Source organism: Thamnophis sirtalis, unplaced genomic scaffold (genome assembly GCF_051295495.1).
Source record: "Thamnophis sirtalis isolate CommonGarterSnake01/CBP01778 unplaced genomic scaffold, rThaSir2_p1.2 scaffold_11, whole genome shotgun sequence".
Lineage (NCBI taxonomy): Eukaryota > Metazoa > Chordata > Lepidosauria > Squamata > Natricidae > Thamnophis > Thamnophis sirtalis.
The window spans coordinates 43895735-43916089 of record NW_028261391.1 but is presented as its reverse complement, the minus strand read 5'-3'; the positions used below and the strand labels follow the sequence as shown (position 1 = coordinate 43916089).

At 41.8% G+C, this 20355-nt stretch overlaps 1 protein-coding gene across 1 annotated transcript in view; it reads left to right on the top strand.

The window, feature by feature from the left end:
* Positions 1 to 14735, top strand: part of CNNM1 (cyclin and CBS domain divalent metal cation transport mediator 1) — a 28579-nt gene extending 13844 nt beyond the window's left edge. The window contains exons 6-13 of the mRNA XM_087725701.1: positions 2354 to 2401; positions 4272 to 4334; positions 6823 to 6989; positions 11074 to 11254; positions 11494 to 11607; positions 11708 to 11824; positions 12129 to 12234; positions 13661 to 14735. Coding sequence (XP_087581827.1) covers positions 2354 to 2401; positions 4272 to 4334; positions 6823 to 6989; positions 11074 to 11254; positions 11494 to 11607; positions 11708 to 11824; positions 12129 to 12205 — 767 coding nt within the window. The 3' untranslated portion in view covers positions 12206 to 12234; positions 13661 to 14735. The remainder of the gene's footprint in view (positions 1 to 2353; positions 2402 to 4271; positions 4335 to 6822; positions 6990 to 11073; positions 11255 to 11493; positions 11608 to 11707; positions 11825 to 12128; positions 12235 to 13660) is intronic.
* Positions 14736 to 20355: the final 5620 nt, after the last annotated feature.

Sequence of the window (20355 nt, the reverse complement as noted above, 5' to 3'; positions counted from 1 at the left end):
AAATAATGAAAGACTGTGTCTTGATATAAACAAGTTTATTACCACAAAGATTAGTAATGGTGGCCTGTGTAGAAGTTACAATAGAAGTAGAAATAAGAAATATGGGGAATATTAGATATAATTTTTATATAATAGAATAGGAATTAGATGGAAATATTAGAGGTTGAAAGATGATATTACTATGTATGAATAATATTGGCATTAAAATGGAATATTGAAATATTGAATAATTACTCTAAAACAATCATGTACATCAATACTAGGATTATATAAGTTTGATTAATGTAATAAGTAATTATTATTATTATACAATTGTATCACAGCGGCCAGTTGTTTCGCCGGATTTGCCATTGGTTACTAGTCGGGCCCCACCCAGGGGCCTAGGACGTCGTAACGTATTTTCGTAATATGCGTGCAGATCCAAGCAGTGCGGCTTTTTGCATTTGACTGATGGTGATTTTGTCAATTTTTAACTTTCAAATGTAATTCCAGTGCTTTTGGAATAGCACCCAGTGTGCCAATTACCACTGGAATTACCACTGCTGGTTTGTGCCATAGTCATTGAATTTCGATTTTTAAGTCCTGGTATTTTGCTATTTTTTCATGTTCCTTCTCGGCGACCCTGTATCACCTGGTATTGCGATGTCTATGATTTTGACCTTATTTTTCTCAACCAGTGTGATGTCTGGTGTATTATGTGCCAGTATTTTGTCCGTTTGTATACGGAAATCCCACAAGATCTTGACCATCTGATTTTCGGTGACTTTTTCAGGCTGATGTTCCCACCAGTTTGTTGCTGTTTTAATATTATAATTTTTGCACAAATTCCAATGGATCATTTGTGCTACTGAATTGTGCCGCAATTTATAATCAGTCTGTGCGATTTTTTTTACAGCAGCTGAATATGTGATCAACAGTTTCATCAGCTTCTTTGCGAAATCTGCATTTGGCATCATCAGAGGATTTTTCGATTTTGGCCTTAATGGCATTTGTGCGGATAGCTTGTTCTTGCGCAGCCAGGATTAGTGACTCTGTTTCTTTCTTTAATGTACCTGTTGTTAACCATAACCAAGTTTGTTCACTGTCCACTTTATCTTTTATTTTTTCCAGAAATTGGCCATGCAGTGCTTTGTTCTGCCAACTCTCCATTCTTGATTTTATCACATCTTTTCTGTATTCTTGTTTCGTCTGTTCGACCTTCAGTAGATTTTTGTTCTTTACTTCGATTAATAGATGTTCTTGATTTTCTTTTAAATAATCAGCCAGTGCATGTTTTTCTTCTTCAACTGTTTGCTTCACTTGTAATAATCCTCTGCCACCTGATTTTCGGGGCAGGTATAATCTATCAGTATCACCACGTGGATGTAAACTGTAGTGCATTGTCATTAGTTTCCTGGTTTTTCGGTCCAAAATGTCCAAATCAGCTTGTGTCCAGTTAACTATACCAGCTGTGTATCTTATAACTGGTATTGCCCAGGTATTTATGGCCTTGATTGTATTTCCACCATTCAATTTAGATTTCAAAATTTTCCTAACTCTGTTGGTGTACTCCCACCTGACAATAGTTTTTACTTCTCCATGCTTGATGTTATCCAACTGCAGAATGCCTAAGTATTTGTAGGCTTCATTTTCGTTGCATTTAATTAGTTGGCCATTGGACATTTCAATTCCCTCACATGCAGTGATTTTGCTCCTTTTTATGGGTACAGTGGCGCATTTTTCCATGCCAAACTGCATTGAAATATCGGTGCTGAATACTTGGACTATGTTTGTCAATGATTGGATTTCTATTTCTGACTTTCCATAGAGTTTCAAATCATCCATATATAGTAAATGCGAAATTTTTTCAGCTTCTTTGGCTGTTTGGTAGCCTAATTTCATTTTTTTAAGATTACTGATAGTGGGATCATTGCGATAATGAAGAGAAGAGGTGAAAGTGAATCACCCTGGAAAATTCCTTGCTTGATATTAACTATTCCGTAGATCACATTCCCTACTGCCAACTCAGTTCTGCATTGTTTCATCGCCTTTCAGTAAAGGATGTAATATTTTTGCTAATGCCAGTTGTTTCTAAGCATTTTATGATCCAACTATGTGGCAGTGAGTCACATAGTTGGTGAATTATTATCATCATTATTATTATTATCATCATCATCATTGCTGTTTATATCAAAATGTATTATACTCAGAGCCCACACTCTTCATGTATTGATATTGAGGTATATTTTTTTTTAAAAACCGTTGATATTAACCTTCTGCCTCTTATGCCTGAAAATGTGCCTTTTTCCCTGTTCAGATGATACAATAAAGGTCTGATTGGGGATTCACCTTCCATTTTTCCATGTCTTTTCAGATAATGATGGGCGTAAAATGAGCAGCCTGGCTGGATCATCTTTTCTGTGTATGTACCTCCTATGTGACTTGTTTTTTAATAAGGTGGTATAGAGGGCCATTTTTACTAAGAATTGCCAGCTCTACCAGAAAAGTTAAATAAAGTCCACTGTTTCTTCACACCCCAATCCTCCTACAACAGAATTATGAATCAGGATGGGTGGGTCAACTACAGTAGTCAGTCTTATCATGTACTTTTTCAACATAAAAGTTCTTTAATATATAATCTGATATACATATTTTAGAGCAGGGTTCTCCAACCTTGGTGATTTTAAGACTTCAACTCCCAGAGTTCCTCAGCCAGCAAAGCTGGTTCCAACTCTGGGAGTAGAAGTCCACAAGTCTTAAAGTTGTCAACGTTGGGGACCCCTGTTTTAGAGCAGCAGTTCTGATGAGATAGTTGATAGAACTATAAATTTTGGTTAAGCCAAGGCTATTTTTAATATTGGCTTACTACATAAGAAATACCTGGTCTTGTTTGCAAAATACCCTAAACACCAACGTTATATAAACACAAAGAAGATTTGCCTTAGTAACCTATCCTGAACTAGTTCCACAGTAAAGTATTGGTCCCCTTTGGAACAATTCATGGCATGCACCAAATAGAAAAAGTTTGAGCATCTCAGGTGAAATGGGAAGTAGGGAGAGAGTCACAGCAGGATGAGGAATGAAAAAAACATGGAGGTATCATAAACCATCCCGGAGAAAAAGGGCTACACATAAATATTTGCAAAGACCTTGTTCTGCTACTAACATAGTCCATTTGATACTTGATTTATTGATGAGATATTTAAATATGTTGATCACCAACTTTGGTCTTTCCAGACCTGCTGGGCTTCTTCATTATCAGTCAGTGTAGTTAATTTATAGTAAATGAAGCTGATGTGGTGTATTTTTTCCTTCCTGTTCCTTTTCTGTAATGAAAAAATCAAGTACAACCATATAAAAACCTAACTTTCAGTTGACTGACCAGTTGTACATTAATATATCTACCATAGGTATCCATAGCCCCCTAGGGAGATTTCTGCAGTCAGTTTTAGTTAACAGCAGCATCTATTGGAGCTCCATGTCATTGCTGTTTTCATTTTCTCCTCTACTTTTCATTATCTCTTACTGGAGGCTCAATATACATTTTTTTAAAAGCTCATCCCACAATCCTTGATTTACTTAGTTGCTTCTGCTGGCCCCATTTCTTTGTTTTATTGCCAATACTTTTCCCTCCTTCTCAGCCTTAGTGCTCAATCCAGAGCAGAAAAAGAAGAGCATAATTTTGCCAGACCCATTGTAAATGTGTGCATATTTGCATTATTTCCCTTGCCTTTGAAAGCTAGAGGTGGCCCTGCATAAACTATTCTGAATAGTAGTGCAATCAAATAAAGGTGCACTCAGTGCAGTTCAGGTAAGTCTGTAAAAATGAGGCAACTTCTAAAGCTTGAGTCTGTAACTCATAAATATTTTAGAATTAATTTGGTATTTAGCTATCTGCATTCTCATTGTCTGTGTTCTTGGTGCCATCAAATGGTGATTTGTGGAATTGCATCATGGATCTATAAATGCTCATGAAGTATTTATTAAATCCACTGTTTTTAATTTCTGTGAGTTTCAATGTAATGATGTGAAGTGAGATGCAATATCCAGGATATAATGCTAGGTAGCCTGCAGAGGAACTCCCTCCCCCCCAAAAAAAATTTACATGGTTTATTGCTCCTTGCCCAAGTTATCTAGAAATAAAGCTAAATATTACAAGGATCTTAAGGTAATATTCGTAGCTCTAACCTCTCCATGATGCTGAGTAGCTCACTCTTTATTCCTTCTAAGTTTCCTTGCTCCTTTTCCCTTTCCTCCTGGTTTTTGTCTCCTGATCCTTGTCTTCTCTCTAGTGCCCGTGTCTGTGTCTCGTACCTTTGCCTTCAGCCGAGGGGAATCTTTGGCTGGGTCCCCAGGTAATAATATACAGTACATGTCACCCAGAAAGAACCCAGGTTTGGTTCCTTTCTGGGTGTGTGTCCTTCTCTGACTCTTTCCTCCTATGAAAGATAACAGGCTTAGAATATCCTGCATGCTTGCAAAAGAAATCATTGTGAATTTGTGTGCATGTGTTCTGTTTGTCTACAACTGAATCTGTTTTGCCCATGCTGAGCAATATTTTGTGTCCAGATTCATGCATATTATTACAACAATGGCTATTTTTCTCATTCTATTGTCAAATAAGAAGAGAAATAATCTTAAAAGATTATTTTTTTTAATAAAAGAAGAAGCTAGTATAATCCAAAGCAAAGGACTAAGTTGTCATTATGCTTATTTACAAAAACATGCTTGGATCCCTTACAGAGGACTCATTGACTTTATAAAGAATAATTTGGAGGCTGGCTTGTTTTACAGGAGATGGGCATTCTGGAGTTGCTGTACTCATGATAACCACTTTTTGAAAATTGACACTACATGATCTCAATGGTTTAAATATTGCCTAACCCTTTCCACCCTAGGAAATGTGTTGCTTAAAAGTATGTTCCAGTCATCCGATGCAAGTGAGGAGAAAGCTATTAAAAAGGGATGAAACTCTTTAGCTACAGCGGTGGTTCACTGCTGCAGCCATACATGCTTCTGGTTGATAATAGAAACATTCTCACTGGTGCGCGGGAGAGTCTTACTTAAGAGAGATCTTCTTAGTAAAGTAGCCAAGTGGCAATAAGTAATGATAATACATTAAAATAAAATCTAAGGTATATAAGCATTCCCTCAAATGCCTATCTAATTCAGATCATTAAAAGGAAAAGAATTAAGATTGTATGGAAGGTGTATTTTTAAGTTACTGCCTCTTTTGAAGTAATCACAGTTTACAGTATAAAGTCTTGTGCTATAAGAAGTTTATTCACAATTCTCTCCTATGCAGGTCCACTCAAAAATACATCCTGTTGTGGTCAGTAGACTGTCTTTAATTTAAAAAAAACATTTTAATTATATGTCTGATTATATTCAGACATCAAGTTAAGGAAATGTGAAATTCAGAATTCTAATTTAAATAGTCAAGGCTCTATGGCAGTAATTTCTTATTCGAATGGGTCTTTACTTTGAGTAGACATGGGGGTGGCCCTAGATTTCTGTAGCAGTTTTTCCAGAATAGGAAGCTTAGAAATAAATGGAGATATTAATACAAGAAAGAAAAATGAAACACATAAATTAAAAAGGAGAGTGGCGGGCAATAGAATTTAAATATAGGAATTTGGCACTAGAGATACTTAAAAGATTCCTCTGTTAGGTATAGAAACGCCATGGAGAGGAACCAGCTGCCTCCATTTCTAGAAGAAGATTTAGTATAAAAGGCAGTAGCATAAAAGACAATTCCCCCCAACCTCCGCCCAGACATTCTAGTAGAAGCAGTTGAAATGCAGTCTTATATTTCACTGGGGTATTAAACCAAGGAGATTTTACTGGAATATACTTTTGTTTTCCTTTTTAAAAAATTTATACTTTTTCAGTTGTGCTTTTAGGCTTCAGTGATCTTGGCCTTAAAAGCCCTGATCATGTTACAAAGTCCCTGTTCTGTGAGCCTGAACAGAGAGCCCAACATGTAGGAACCAGGAAACATACTGTGACATTTTGTACTGTAACAATTGAAAAAAAGAAGACCAATAAGCAAATTACAAAATGGAAAAGGAAACATACAATTCCAAAATGAGATTAAAAAGAAAATAATTCAGGAATACTACGAAAAATTATATGACAAAGAAAAAAATCTTGGAGGAAAGATAATGTAATACCTGGGAAAAGCCAAATTACCAAAAGTGACTGAAAGTATTAAAAATACGTTAAATGAAAAAAAAATAACAATGATGGAGCTGACAGGCAATAAAGAGACAACATAATAATAAAACCCCAGGACCAGATGCACTGCCAGCTGAAGTATATAATCAATTACAGAATATGCTGAGTTTGTCAATGTTAGAGGTTTACAATGAGGTTTTGTTAGAAACTAAGATACCAAACACCTGGATAGATGCTAATATCACTTTAATTCCGAAAGAAGACTCAGACTTGACACAGATAAAGAACTATAGGCCTATATCATTATTAAATGCAGATTATAAATTTTTGCATCAATAATGGCAGAGAGATTTAAAAGACTTCTGAATGAATTTATCCACCTGGATCAAAATGGGTTCCTTCCAAAAAGACAAATCAAAAACATTTCATTGTGGAGATTTCTAAAAGAACAATTTGACACATAAACATTCATATTTTGCGGGGGAGGGAGAAGCTTGTGCAAAATGAAAAGCCAATTGTTTTTATGGATGGAGTTCATTCCAGAGAAATTGTCAGTGTTAAGAACAATTAAGAGAATCTTAAACAGTCCTTCCTCTTAACTCATAGAAGCCAAATTTTAGGCACTATGTTTTTTTCTGTTGTTCATAACTTCTTCCTTATTTCTAGTGAATCAATCCCCATCCCGTTGCAGTGGATTAAACCGCTCTGAGTCTCCAATTCGAGAACGTAATGACTATGGAGGCAGCAGCACCCAACTTCATAGTGGCAGCAACAACAACATATACACTCCAGATTACTCTGTTCATATTCTGTGTGATGTACAGTTTGTCAAGGTATCTGCTGGACTGAGTGATTGAAAGAAGTTCCCTCTTTATTGTTCTTTTATGCCATGGATTATGAATAGCCTCATGCCAGGATTGCTCCATGTATCATGTCCAAGAAAATGTCTATACAAGATTGCACTTCATGTGAAAATAGGTTTGTTAACTGCATAATTAATTAGCAAGCATGCCGGACATAACACAGGGATAATGTGAACCTGGTAAACTTACTAACTTGAGTTAGAAGTGAAGAGACAAGACAAAATTGAATGATAAAGGAAAAATGGATGGGAGAATGTTAAATCAGTAAAGTAGCACATACAATTTTGGCTTCTAGTAAGCTTTAAGAAGAGGCAAGGCATCCTTGTAAACTTTTGGCTTCTGATGAGTACAGATGTGTAGCCTAAAATTGTGGAAAGTGTTGGGAACATGAAATCCAGCCGCCCTGTTTAGGATAACCCGCTCCCTCTTAAATAAGAGGGATACGGGGGACCCCTTGCAGGGTAGGGCTGAGGATTATGCCCAGTTCTTGGCGGACAAAGTTGCTCGGTTTCGGTCGGATTTGGACTCCACCTTTGCAGAGCCAGCCGAGACACGAGAGGACGAGTTGGTTGACCATCGCTGGGTTGAGTTTCAGGATGTTACTTCTGGGGACGTGGACAAGGCCATGAGGGCTGTGAGTGCCTCCACCTGTGTACTGGACCCGTGTCCCTCCTGGCTGGTTGCTAACAGCGGGGAGGTGACACGGGGCTGGATCCAAGCGGTTATTACCGCCTCACTTCGGGAGGGGCACTTCCCCGCCGCACTTAAAACGGCGGTGGTGAGACCCCTCCTGAAGAAACCATCTTTGGATCCAGCCGTACTTAACAACTATCGTCCAGTCTCCAACCTCCCCTTCATTGGGAAGGTTGTTGAGAAGGTGGTGGCCTACCAGCTCCAGCGGTCCTTGGAGGAAGCCGATTACCTGGACCCCTTCCAGTCCGGCTTCAGACCTGGTTACAGCACAGAAACCGCTTTGGTCGCATTGACCGATGATCTCTGGAGAGCCAGGGATGGAGGCTATGCCTCCATCTTGGTTCTCCTCGACCTCTCAGCGGCTTTCGATACCATCGACCATGGTATCCTTCTGCGACGACTGCGGGAGGTGGGGGTGGGAGGCACCGTTTTACGGTGGTTCTCCTCCTACCTCTCGGACAGGTCGCAGTCGGTGTTGGTCGGGGGTCAGAGATCGACCACGAGGCCCCTATCATGGGGTGCCGCAGGGGTCGGTCCTGTCCCCCGTACTATTTAACATCTACATGAAACCGCTGGGCGAGATCATTCGGAGGCACGGGATAAGATACCACCAATACGCGGACGATACGCAGCTGTATCTGTCCGCCCCGTGCCAACTCAATGAAGCGGTGGACGTGATGAGCCGGGGTCTTGAAGCCGTTAGGGACTGGATGCGGGCTAACAAGCTTGTACTCAACCCAGAAAAGACCGAGTGGCTGTTGTGTTTCCCTCCCAAAAATTTGGCTAGTGTTCCAACGATCAGGCTGGGGGGTCAAAATTTACACCCCTCAGACAGGGTTCGCAACTTGGGAGTCCTCCTGGATCCACAGCTGACTTTTGATCACCACCTGTCGGCTGTGACCAGGGGGGCATTTGCCCAGGTTCGCCTGGTGCGCCAGTTGCGACCCTACCTGAATCGGGAGGCTCTCATAACAGTCACTCGCGCCCTCGTGACCTCTAGGCTGGAATACTGCAATGTGCTCTACATGGGGCTGCCCTTGAAGAGCATTCGGCGGCTTCAGCTAGTCCAGAATGCGGCCGCGCGAGTGATCGTGGGTGCACCTCGGTTCGCCCACATAACACCTATCCTCCGCGAGCTGCACTGGCTACCTGTTGGCCTCCGTGTGCACTTCAAGGTGCTTCTTACTACCTATAAAGCCCTTCATGGTAGTGGATCTGCGTACTTGGGAGACCGCCTTCTGCCAATTACCTCCTCTCGACCCATAAGATCCCACAGATTAGGCCTCCTCCGAGTGCCATCTGCCAGCCAGTGTCGGCTGGCAACTACGCGGAGGAGAGCCTTTTCTGTAGCAGCTCCGACCCTCTGGAACGATCTCCCCGTGGAGATTCGTACCCTCACCACCCTTCAGACCTTCCGCACAGCCCTCAAGATCTGGCTATCCCGCCAGGCCTGGGGGTAAAGACCATAGTTTGCCCCCGCCCGAATATTGAATGAATGTTGTTTGATCTTAGTTATATATTGTATTTTTATGTTATTGTATGTCTTCCCCTCCCATAAGTTGTTAGCCGCCCTGAGTCCCCTCAGGGAAAAGGGCGGCCTATAAATAAACGCAACCAAACCAAACCAAACCAATTTACTCCTCATTGCCAGCTGTGCTATACATTTACTTGACTAACATCTACCAAATCACTAAACATAGATGTCATGGCATAATGACTAGCACATGATAAAAATTCTCACTTCTTATTTTATAAATAACATTTTACTTTTAAGAAAAGTATTTCAGTCGTGCTATACATTTCAACATCAATAAAATTAACTATATTTTTCTATCTGACATTAGCATGTATACATTTCTTTCTTTATTCTCTTGCATTTTAAACAACAACAAAAATGAGCTCCTTCCAAATAATGAAAGGTATAATGATTTCAGGTTGTGTAGGACCTGGAATGCAACAACCTTGGCATAAAACTCCATTCATTAAGGATTTTGATTACTCTCTGGTTACGTTTTGTGAGAAAAAGACAAAATGTGATGAATGCAACTTTGAAGGCAAATATGTTGAGGAAAGTCATATTCCTATGGAGCAGAATAGTAAACCGTATAATATTGCAGGGAAGAAGGGATATTGAGGGGAGACCAATGTGTAGAGGGTGTAGTGGTTAAGACACTGGGCTAGAAACCAGGATATTGTGAGTTCTAGTCTGACCATAGGCACAAAACCTGTTGGATGACCTTGCACCAGTCATTCTCTCTCAGCCCTAGGAAGGAAGCAGTGGCAAAGCACTTCTGAAAAGTATACCAGGAAAACAGCAGGTATTAGTCTAGGCCAGTGATTTCCAAACTTGGCAACTTTATGACTTGAAGACACCCCTACCCTCCTGCCGAAAAGTATAATACAAACGATGAAATGAAATAAGAAAAGAGCAGTTCTTCACAGGTGAGAACTACACAGAGTTGAGGTGAAAAAGAATCAGAGTTGGGAAGATGAGACAAAGGAATTTATTTAAGGCCTGATTTGTTGAAAATATGAAATATAAACCTGAAGGCAACGATAGAAGCACATAGAGCCCCCCCCCCCCAAAAAACCATTTCTGAAGAAACAGGCTTCTGATGGAAACAGGGTTATGTAATTTTACAGCAATTTTCTAGTCAATGAAAAAGAAAAGGGAGATGTGTAAAGTGAAAAAAACCCTCACACTCAGGATGTAAAGTGATGGGGTTGTATGTGATAGCAGAACATCTCCAAATCTGTTGCCTAGAGCAGTGTTTTTCAACCTTTTTGTGCAAAGGCACACTTTTTTCATGAAAAAAATCACGAGGCACACCACCATTAGAAAACGTTAAATTTTTTTAACTCTGTGCCTATATTGACTATATATAAAGTAGTTTTCCCACGGCACACCTTACACTATGTCACGGCACATCAGTGTGCCGCGGCACAGTGGTTGAAAAACACTGGCCTAGAGCAGTGGTTCCCATTCTCCAGCAGAGCTGGCTGGAGAATTCTGGGAGTTGAAGTCCACAAGTCTTAAAGTTGCCAAGTTTGGGAACCACTGGCCTAGAGCAAGGGTCTCCAAACTTAGCAACCTTAAGATGTATGGATTTCAACTCCCATAATTCTTCAGCCAAGTGGCTGAGGAATTCTGGGAGTTGAAGTCCACACTTCTTAAAGTTGCCAAGGTAGGAAACCCCTGGCCTAGAACCCTCTAGGTTTGTTGGGCATACAACTCCCTTCAGTAGCACCAGATTGGGGGGGGGGGGGGGGGACACAGAAATATAATAGAAGTTAGAAACACTGGAGCAATGAATTTGCAGAACTAGGTGGTTATCTGGCAATTCCTCTGTTTGATTCCTAGATTACTCGGCAACAGTATCAGAACGCACTGGCTGCCAGCCGCATGGATAGCTCTCCCCTGACTCCTGACATGGATGTTTTTAATGATGGTGATTCCACAAAGGCTTCCACAGTCAGAGGCACCCCACAGACACCCAAGGATGATCCCGCTATCCTTTTGAATGAGAGAAGTAGCATTTTGGGTAGGTATACCAAACATATTCCTATAGAGTGACTTTGTAAAAAGATGCCTATGGGAGCCTTATTGTGCAAAATTATTTTAATTCTCTGTTTTAAATTTATACCTGCCCTAATCAGGCCAAGAAAAAGTTAAACCGACTATTTTATTACAAAATAAAATAAAATTGTACCCAGATTTGTATCTCCTTATGAGAGATGTGTGCCCCAACAGGTGCTGCTGAGGTCTCTTTATATCATGCAGCCAGCAAGTCAGAAGGGAATATAAAGAGCCCTACAGACTCTTTGTTCCTGCACGTGGAGGGGATCCCCCACCACCAGGAGGAGTTGACAGGCCACCCAGAAATCAGCATGCAGAGTGAGTATTTAAGAGCATGTAATAGCAGGACGGGAAGAATGCAGTGAGCTGTGAGGAAAGAAGGAATCCCAGCCTTATGTTGATTATTGTTGCCTTGCAGAAAATGAAGACTATATTGTCAGGCTGGAACCTGAGTCCTCAAGCAGGGAAATGGAGTTTAGCACATCTCCAGGTGCTCCTCAGGAACCCCTAGGAAAGAAGCTACTTTGGACACTTAGTAAGTCATATCAAAGTCCTGGGGACTTGTTTGCATAAAATTCATGGCATATGGAGTGTAGTTTTGGCTGCTGAAATACAGTCACCGTCTTCCCCACCCCACTCCATTTATCGTTGATGTTATGGCACAAGTATCCAGGATATTACCAGCCAGCATGTTACTTACAACTCCTGAGTTTAAAGAGGCTGAACTGACTAGTGGGATACCTGGAAACTGTCCCTTTTTAGAGCTATTAGTTTTGCGGTAGGGTTTCCCCACCCCCAACAATGATTACCAACTTTGATACTGCTGCTTGATACTTCAGGTGGGAGGAAAAAACCTTCGGCAGACAGTGAGAAAAGTTCAGATGATAATACTAACTTCACATCGCTTATCACATGAGTGGCAACATGGCTCTGCCTTTCTCACAGGTTGGTATTATACGTTGCTCTGTTTTTGGCAGTACTGATTACTTCCTAAGTCACTCACTCTGAATATTTTAGAACAATGTGATTAATCATAATGAAACAAACCAACTTGGACAGAACTATATTTGTTTTTATTTATTTTCAAATAGCACATAAAATTCTGTTTTCAGCCAGGCCCATAATAGACTCTCAGGCTATATTTATCCGGCAAAATTATCCACATACTAAATGTGTTGTATGAACCCAGAAACTTGTCAGTTAAATATCAAGAGTGTCCAGTTTAAACTGAAATTAAATTTAATTTTTTTCATAGCTCTTCCCCTTACTATTTTATGTGGACCTATAATATTATCACATTTGACTAGTGGCCTTGCATGGCTCAGTTTAGTTCAACAAGGAAACAAGGAAGCAAAAGTCAAAAACATGGGGGCAAAGCCTCAAACTGATAGGGAGGGAAATTCAAAAGTAACATCAGAAAGTATTACTTCACAGAAAGAGTTGTGCAAGTTTGGAACCAACTTCCAGTGGAGGTAGTATGTCAATCATCAGTAACTGAGTTTAAACATGCTTGTGATAAACACATGTCTGCAAAAGTTAAAATAAGTAGCTGAACATTAGTTTGTTGAAGTTCACAAATGATACAAGAAGTAACAATATGTATACTAAAAACAAGTTTGATTCATCTTGGAAAGCCATACTGCTGTACTAAATGGAACTACAATCTTGTACCGGCAACCCACTCAGAAGAATGCAAATAGAGAATACAACAATGTGTGTCTAACAATGATATTTCACTGTGCTTAGTCCCATAGTAACCAGAAAACTAGTTTCCAGACATTTCTATTGAAAAATATTCCTGGCCAAATTAGTGCTAGGATATTATCACCTAGGGTACATTAAATAATTCCATAATTGCTTAATTCGTAATTCATCTTTTTTGCTACAAATGTTACTTTAAAATGCTCTGTAAACATGAAGGAGATGGAAAGGCACATAGAATGAATTTATAATCATATTGATTACAAAAATGTGAACTTGCAAGCATTTTAAGTTGAAAATGTTGAGAGGCATTATTCTTCCATTTTACATTTATTTAGAGATGTAAACATAGGGTGTTTTTTTTTCAACACTTGATATTTTTCTTTCAACCTTCTGTAAATTTCCTGTCCTAAGGGCTGTTTGTGCTGCTAAAACAGTTCTTGTGCATGATTAGTCTAATGTAAGAAATCATAATCATATTTTCAGAGGTGACTGTTAAGAGGAACAACATGCATTGTACTTGAGCCAAAAGGGCCCTAGATTTTCTATCATGGTATGTAGGAAAATACCAGTTCTGTTCTGGCTAGTAAGTCAATCAGTTGTGTGAATTAGAGCAGGAAAAACAAAGGTTTTGTAAACTTGTAAGTCTAACAGTTGTCTTCTTTCCCAGGTCTGCAGCATGACAGCGACTGTGACCAGATTCATGTGTATGTGACAGCACCTGCTTCTCCAACATTAACCACCCCTTACCTTTAGGGTTAAAGAGACAACAGCCATTTAAGCTTCAGAAGTGGCGTCAGCAAATATGAGCTGAGAAAGTCTCCGGAAAAAGTGGAAATGAAAACAGTATATCGGTGGAGTATAAAGATTCCTTTAGGTAGTTTAGCAGGGCAGTGTCCTCACCATCTCAAGAGTTACTATCACTGGGAAAAATATAAAGGAGGAAGGCACACAGGCCTTCTTTCCTGCTAGACATGCCACTCCATTAGTGTAGTCCAGGAGAAGATATGAGTGCAGGTATATACAACATCATCGCACCATATACTCAAGAGTTCATCTGTATCTGTGCATTATCCAAACCAGCCCTAGACATATTGATACTGGTAAACAGCACCAGCAGGATTTAGGTTGATGGTATGAAGTGCAGATCATGGTACAAATCACCTTGTCATTTCTAACCCGTGAATAAATGGGCTTTTGACCCTGATATTCTGATTTCAAATTAATTGACAAAAAAGAACAGTTAATATCAGATCTCTGGGAGAAATAATATGCACTTGTTTTAAATTTAGTTCCTTTGATGTATAGCTTAGACACGTACAGGAGAGATGGAGAGAGGGAAAGATAAAGAAAAAATGTTTTAGTAGAGGTGCCCCCAAAATGTGACCTTTATGCATCTTCATCAGGATCAAAATTGAGATCATTGAATGCTTAAACATGGTTTTGAAGTCAATTTTTCCAGCTGTTTAGCTGGTAAAGATCCAAAAGTGGCACTACTAACATTTCATGGACAGACACATCTAACAGTGGCAGGTCCACAGAGGTATTTCTAAGAGTCACTTACTGCAGTTTTCTTGTTCTTCAAGTAAGGGAGAGGCAGTATTTGCATGTGAAGTAAAAAAGAAAAGTTTTATTCTGTGTCTATGGGATACCATTGTTTCTGTTTATTTTTTTAAAGAGTTTTCTGCTTTCCTATAATTTAAACTTGCTGAATTAAAAATAAATTATATCAAAATAAATTCATGTAGGATTGTAGCACTAAGGTTGTTTTCTTTAATAATGTGATTTTTCATTATCTGATGTCTCCTTATTTGCCACTTTCCAGTGAAACAGTGCAACGTGGCTCTAACAATGATATAATTTCTCATTCTGCATAATTTAAAATTGGATGCTGGCGAGAATCTGGACAATGTAAAGGGAAAGATTTCCCTCACACATATATGCTAGTTGTTCCCGGCTCTAGGGGGTGATGCTCATCTCCGTTTCAAAGCTGAAGAGCCATCGCTGTCCGAAGACATCTCTGTGGTCATGTGGCCGGCATGACTAAATGCCGAAGGCGCACGGAATGCTGTTACCTTCCCACCAAAGGGGGTTCCTATTTTTCTACTTGCATTTTTACATGTTTTTGAACTGCTAGGTTGGCAGAAGTTGGGACAAGTAACAGGGTGACTCACTCTGTTATGCGGCGCTAGGGATTCGAACTGCCGACCTTTCTGATTGACAAGCTTAGCATCTTAGCCACTGAACCACCATATCCCTACAATGTAAATGTAGCATGTTCCAAATACAACTGTCAGCCCTCAGGCTGCCATCCAGGGGGAACCTGTTCATCACCATGCCCGCTCGCCATGCTTACATGCCACTAACGCTGCCACGTTGATGTTGCCGCTCTGATATTGCTTGAGCCTGTAGCTGCATGTGGCTCTTCTACTCAGGTGCAACTGCCTACTCTAATGTAACTCTTTTGCTCAGATGCGGCTAACCAGGAAAGAGGCTATGATGACACTGAGTGGGGGTGTGCCTGAGAGTGTGGGTCATGGTGATTGGTGATGGTGGGTGGGTGTCATCTGGGTGGAGTTGTGGGTGGAGCTGGGTGGGGTAATGGTATACATATATATATATATATGTATGGGTGATGGTGTTAACTTGGTTAAAACTGACTTGGATTTGATTACCTTTGTATCATTGTCAGTTAGTGCTGGTTATCACGTAGTTTCTTAGAGATAAAAGTTTTTCACCAAACAAACTGGATCTCTGTATGCAGCGTGAATGCCGGAACATGACAGAAAAGTCAGTTCTCACCCCCTACCAATACTTCACTTTGCACAGTTCCTGTTTGGTCTGAATGGTGTCTGAAGGAACAGAGGCAGCAGCAGTGGTCCTACCTGAGGTCACTCCTTTGGTTGTTCCAACACAGGAGGAGGAAACAGAAGTAGCTGTAAGACATAAGGAGAGTCCCTTAGTAGACCAGGCCTCTGCCACTGGGGCTATTCCTACATATCAACCAGTGGTGCCAGTGAATGAGTGGTGAAAGCATATGGGACTAACAGCCAGCTCAGAACTACCTGTGCCTTCTCCCAAGGGGGGTCACCTCACTCAGTGGAGAGAAAGGAGGGTGACTGAAGATGAAGAGGGTGATTGGAGCTACTCCACTGCCTTGGGTAGCCAGACGATGGATTGTCTGAGGGAGTGGTTTGGGGAGGCTAGCTTCCATGATAGCAGTTCTGGTTATCGAGAACAGGGGACGGCTGGTCAGATAGCAGGAATATATCACAGCCCCCTTCCCAGCCTATCCCTCGCTTCCGTCTAGCCAGTCCAAAGTTGAGGTTGGGTGCATCCCAGGAATATACCCAGGCCAGTGGCAGGGAGCTGGACCCACAGTTGCCTTTGAGGCTTCCACCCAAACAGCAAAGTGATGACAGAAGTCAACGTTGGCTGCCACAGACAGTATCTAGTGGCCATCTAGTCTTACTTGGCCAGCTGGAAGTGGACAAGGCCAGGCTATAGCAGGGGTTCTTGGGAACTTCCCTCCTTGAAGGTCTCTTTCGATGGTAACCCAGACAAAGTAGCCATTTTCCTGGGCCACGTGATAGAGCATATGGACCGAGTTGGCTATTTGTACACTTCACAATGGGACATAGTGATGGCCATTGCAGGGGTCTTGGAGGGAGAGGCTGCAGATTGGGCCGCAGACCTCTACAGCGAACACAGTTCAGAGTTGCGGTATTGTGGTCTCTTTTTGGATACCCTCCAAGAATGGTTTGAGGATCCGACCCGGGTACAAAGGATTGAAGGGGAGTTGATGGCATTATTCCAGAAGGGCCGACAGGTTGCTGATTATGTACGGGGTTCCCAGCGGTTGTCGGGAAAATTAAGAAGCTGGCCAGAGAGACTTAGTATATCAGTTTAAGACTGGCTTAGATAGATCAATCCGGCAGGCATGTTTATATCAAGGCCTACATCCCCAACTGTGGTCCTGGTATCAAGCCGCTACAGAACTAGAAGCAGAGTTGAGGGACCTTAGACCCAGAGACGAGGGAAATGCTAGACCACGCCGTTTCCTTGACCATACAGTGAGCCGTTCTCCGGGATCCTTGACGTTGGCAAGGTCAACAGAAAGGACAGTAACAAACAGACCTCCCATTATATGTTTCCGGTGTGGAAAACCTGGGCACAGAGCAGTGGACTGCAACACGATTACCCCAGCCACACAGCCTAAGCCAGTCCAGGCGAGTCCAGTTCCACCTAGTACAGCCCGGAAAACCATGAGGAAAATGCCAGAGAAATCTCCGGGCATTCAGTATGCACTGAAAACTCCACAGTGGGGGCTGATGACTCTCGAGATCTAGCATATGCAAGTCCTCCAGCGGAAGGGTGCGAAATGATGAAGAGGTGAAAATGACCCTATGGTGAGTTGGACAATAAAACCCTTCTGGGTGCCTATTATCCTCACTGCTCAGAGGCGTCGGACGTATGATGCCTTAATTGATTCTGGGAGTACTCGTCTCATAAGTCTAAGCACAGTGAGGGAGCTGGGGATAAAAGTTTGAAAGCTGTCGCGTCCCCTACGGTTTGAACAAGTAGATGGGTCAGTGTTTGGTGGGGCACCAGCTACCCAGATTACAGAGAAAATCAGACTCGAGCTTGGGGACCATTGGGAGTTAATCCGGTTTATCGTAGTGCCATGGATGACAGAAACTGGGATACTTGGCCTTGCATGGCTGGATAAGTGCCCTGCCTCATATGGTGGGGGGGGGGGGTGTCGGTGTATACGCATTGGGGTGGGCCCTGAACCACCGCCACATGAACAGCTAAGCACAGGAAGTTGACTCACAGGGAATGGTCAGCAGCAGGAGGTAGAGATGTTGAAGGGGTCCCAAAGGAATACACCGATTTAGCTGAGGTTTTTAGTGAAAAAGAGTGCAACGTCCTCCCTCCATACCGTTCTACTGACTGTGCTATCGATATCGTGCCAGGAGCCAAGCTCCCCAAGCCAAGAATGTGACACCCAAAGAGTTAGAGGAAATGAGAAAATATATTGACAAGAACCTGGCATGGGGTTTTATACAGCCAGCAAGATCCCCTATTGCAGCCCCTGTGTTATTCAGAGAGAAAAAGGATGGTGGTTTGCGTCTATGTGTAGACTTTCAGGGTATAAACGGAGTGTGCATATGTACCCGCTGCCACTCATAAAGGATATGCTGGCCCGTTTATCTGAGGGAGTGATTTCCACTAAGTTAGATCTGAGAGAGGCTTATTATCCTGTCAGGATCCGAAAAGGGGATGAATGGAAGACAGCTTTTTAACTGTCCCCTGGGGAGCTACTAATATTGGGTGATGCCATTCGGGTTACAGGGGGCACCGGCAGTGTTCATGCAGTTAATAAATGAGGTACTGCATGAACATCTCTATAAAGGTGTACTTGTTTACCTGGATGATATTTTGATTTACACGAATACCATGGATCAGCACGTAAAATTGGTAAGGGACGTTCTGACCAAATGGTTAAAAGCCCAATTGTATGTCAAAGTATCTAAATGTGAATTCCACCAGACCTGTTTGGCCTACTTAGGCTATAGAGTTTCCAAGGCGGGAATAGAAATGGATCCAGCAAAGATACAGGCGGTAATGGACTGGCAGGCTCCAAGAACTTGGAAGCAATTACAGAGCTTCTTGGGGTTTGCCAACTTCTGCCGTCAGTTCATACCATCATTTGCCAAGGTGGCTTTATCCCTTACCGATTTATTGAAAACAAGACACTTTGCCGGAAAGCCTCATCCAAGTCAACCCTTACAGTGGGATCTGGTTTGTCAAAAAGCGTTTGAAACATTGAAGGGATTGTTCGCACATGAGCCAATATTGAGACATTCTGATCCAGACAGGAAATTTATAGTGCAGGCAGATGCGAGCAATGTAGCAGTGGGAGCTGTCTTACTCCAACTAAATGGAAAAGGAGAGCTGCAGCCATGTGCCTATACCTCCCGCAAACTAAGTGACACAGAACAAAGCTGGGCTATATGGGAAAAGGAGGCTTTTGCAGTGCGATAGGCGCTGCTTACATGGAGGCATTTATTCGAGGGGGCTGTGGTCCTCTTTGAGGTATGGACTGATCACAAGAACCTGGAGGCTCTACAATCTCCCCGGAAGCTGTCACCCAAGCAAGTACAATGGGCACTCTACTTCCTTAGGTTTAACTTCCAACTGAAATATATTCCTGGTGGGCAAAATTTTATAGCAGACGCTTTGTCACAGAAGCCACAATTTAATAGTGATTGAGAGCAGACCTTCCAGCCTATGTTTCCCCAATCAGTGAATATAGCTTTAGCAGCTAGCAGTCAGGGCAGAAAGCCTCCAGTTGATATCACACAGTCTATTAGAGACCCTTGGTTCCAGATGAATCAGCAGACTCTAACCAAAAGAGATGGGTTAGCCTGGAAAGGGCCAAAAATATATGTTCCAACAGAACGGATAGCAGTTTTACAGCATTGTCATGATGCATGGGTAGCAGGACATTATGGATTCCTGAAAACATTGCATTTGACGAATCAGCAGTTTTGATGGCCAAAGATGAAGCGGGATATTGAGGAATATGTTTGGAGTTGTAATGTTTGTGCAACTATGAAAAGCCGGCCAGGAAAGCCACCTGGCTTGTTACAACAAGTAGCAAAGCCCACTCGGCCCTGGGAAGACATAGCAATGGATTTCATTGTGGAGCTGCCAGAGAGTAGGGGGAATACCATTATCTGGACAGTAGTTGATTTGTTCTCAAAACAGGCTCATTTCATTGCCTGTCCAGGGCTCCCGTATTGTGAATGGGTTTGATTTCATGGCTATACCTGAATGACAAGCCACTGCTGATCACAAAACTATAAAGGAATAGATAGACTACATGTATCCAGTGTGGGAAAATGTCCGAAAAGCATTGTGGGTTGCAGCAGACACGTACAAGAGACACGCCGACAAGAAACGCAGTCCACAACCAACATTTCGGGTCGGGGATAAGGTATTTTTATCTACCAAGTATATATGCCTTAAAGTGCCCTACCGTAAGTTGGGTCCCAAGTTCATAGGTCCATTCCCAATTGTCAGAGTAATTAATCCGGTGACAGTAGAATTAAAGCTGCCTCCCATGTTGGGGAAAACCTACCCGGTGTTTCACAGCAGTTTACTCAAACCGGTGACCACCACTGGGCTGCGTAATCTTCCAACACCATCATCTCCGGTGAAGGTTGATGGTGAACGGCATTATGAAATTGAACAGATAGTAGATTCCCGTTGTCGTCATGGCACTTTACAGTATTTAGTAGTTTGGAAGGGATACCCGTTTACAGACACCTTGTGGATGAGGTAATTTGAGGTGCGCAC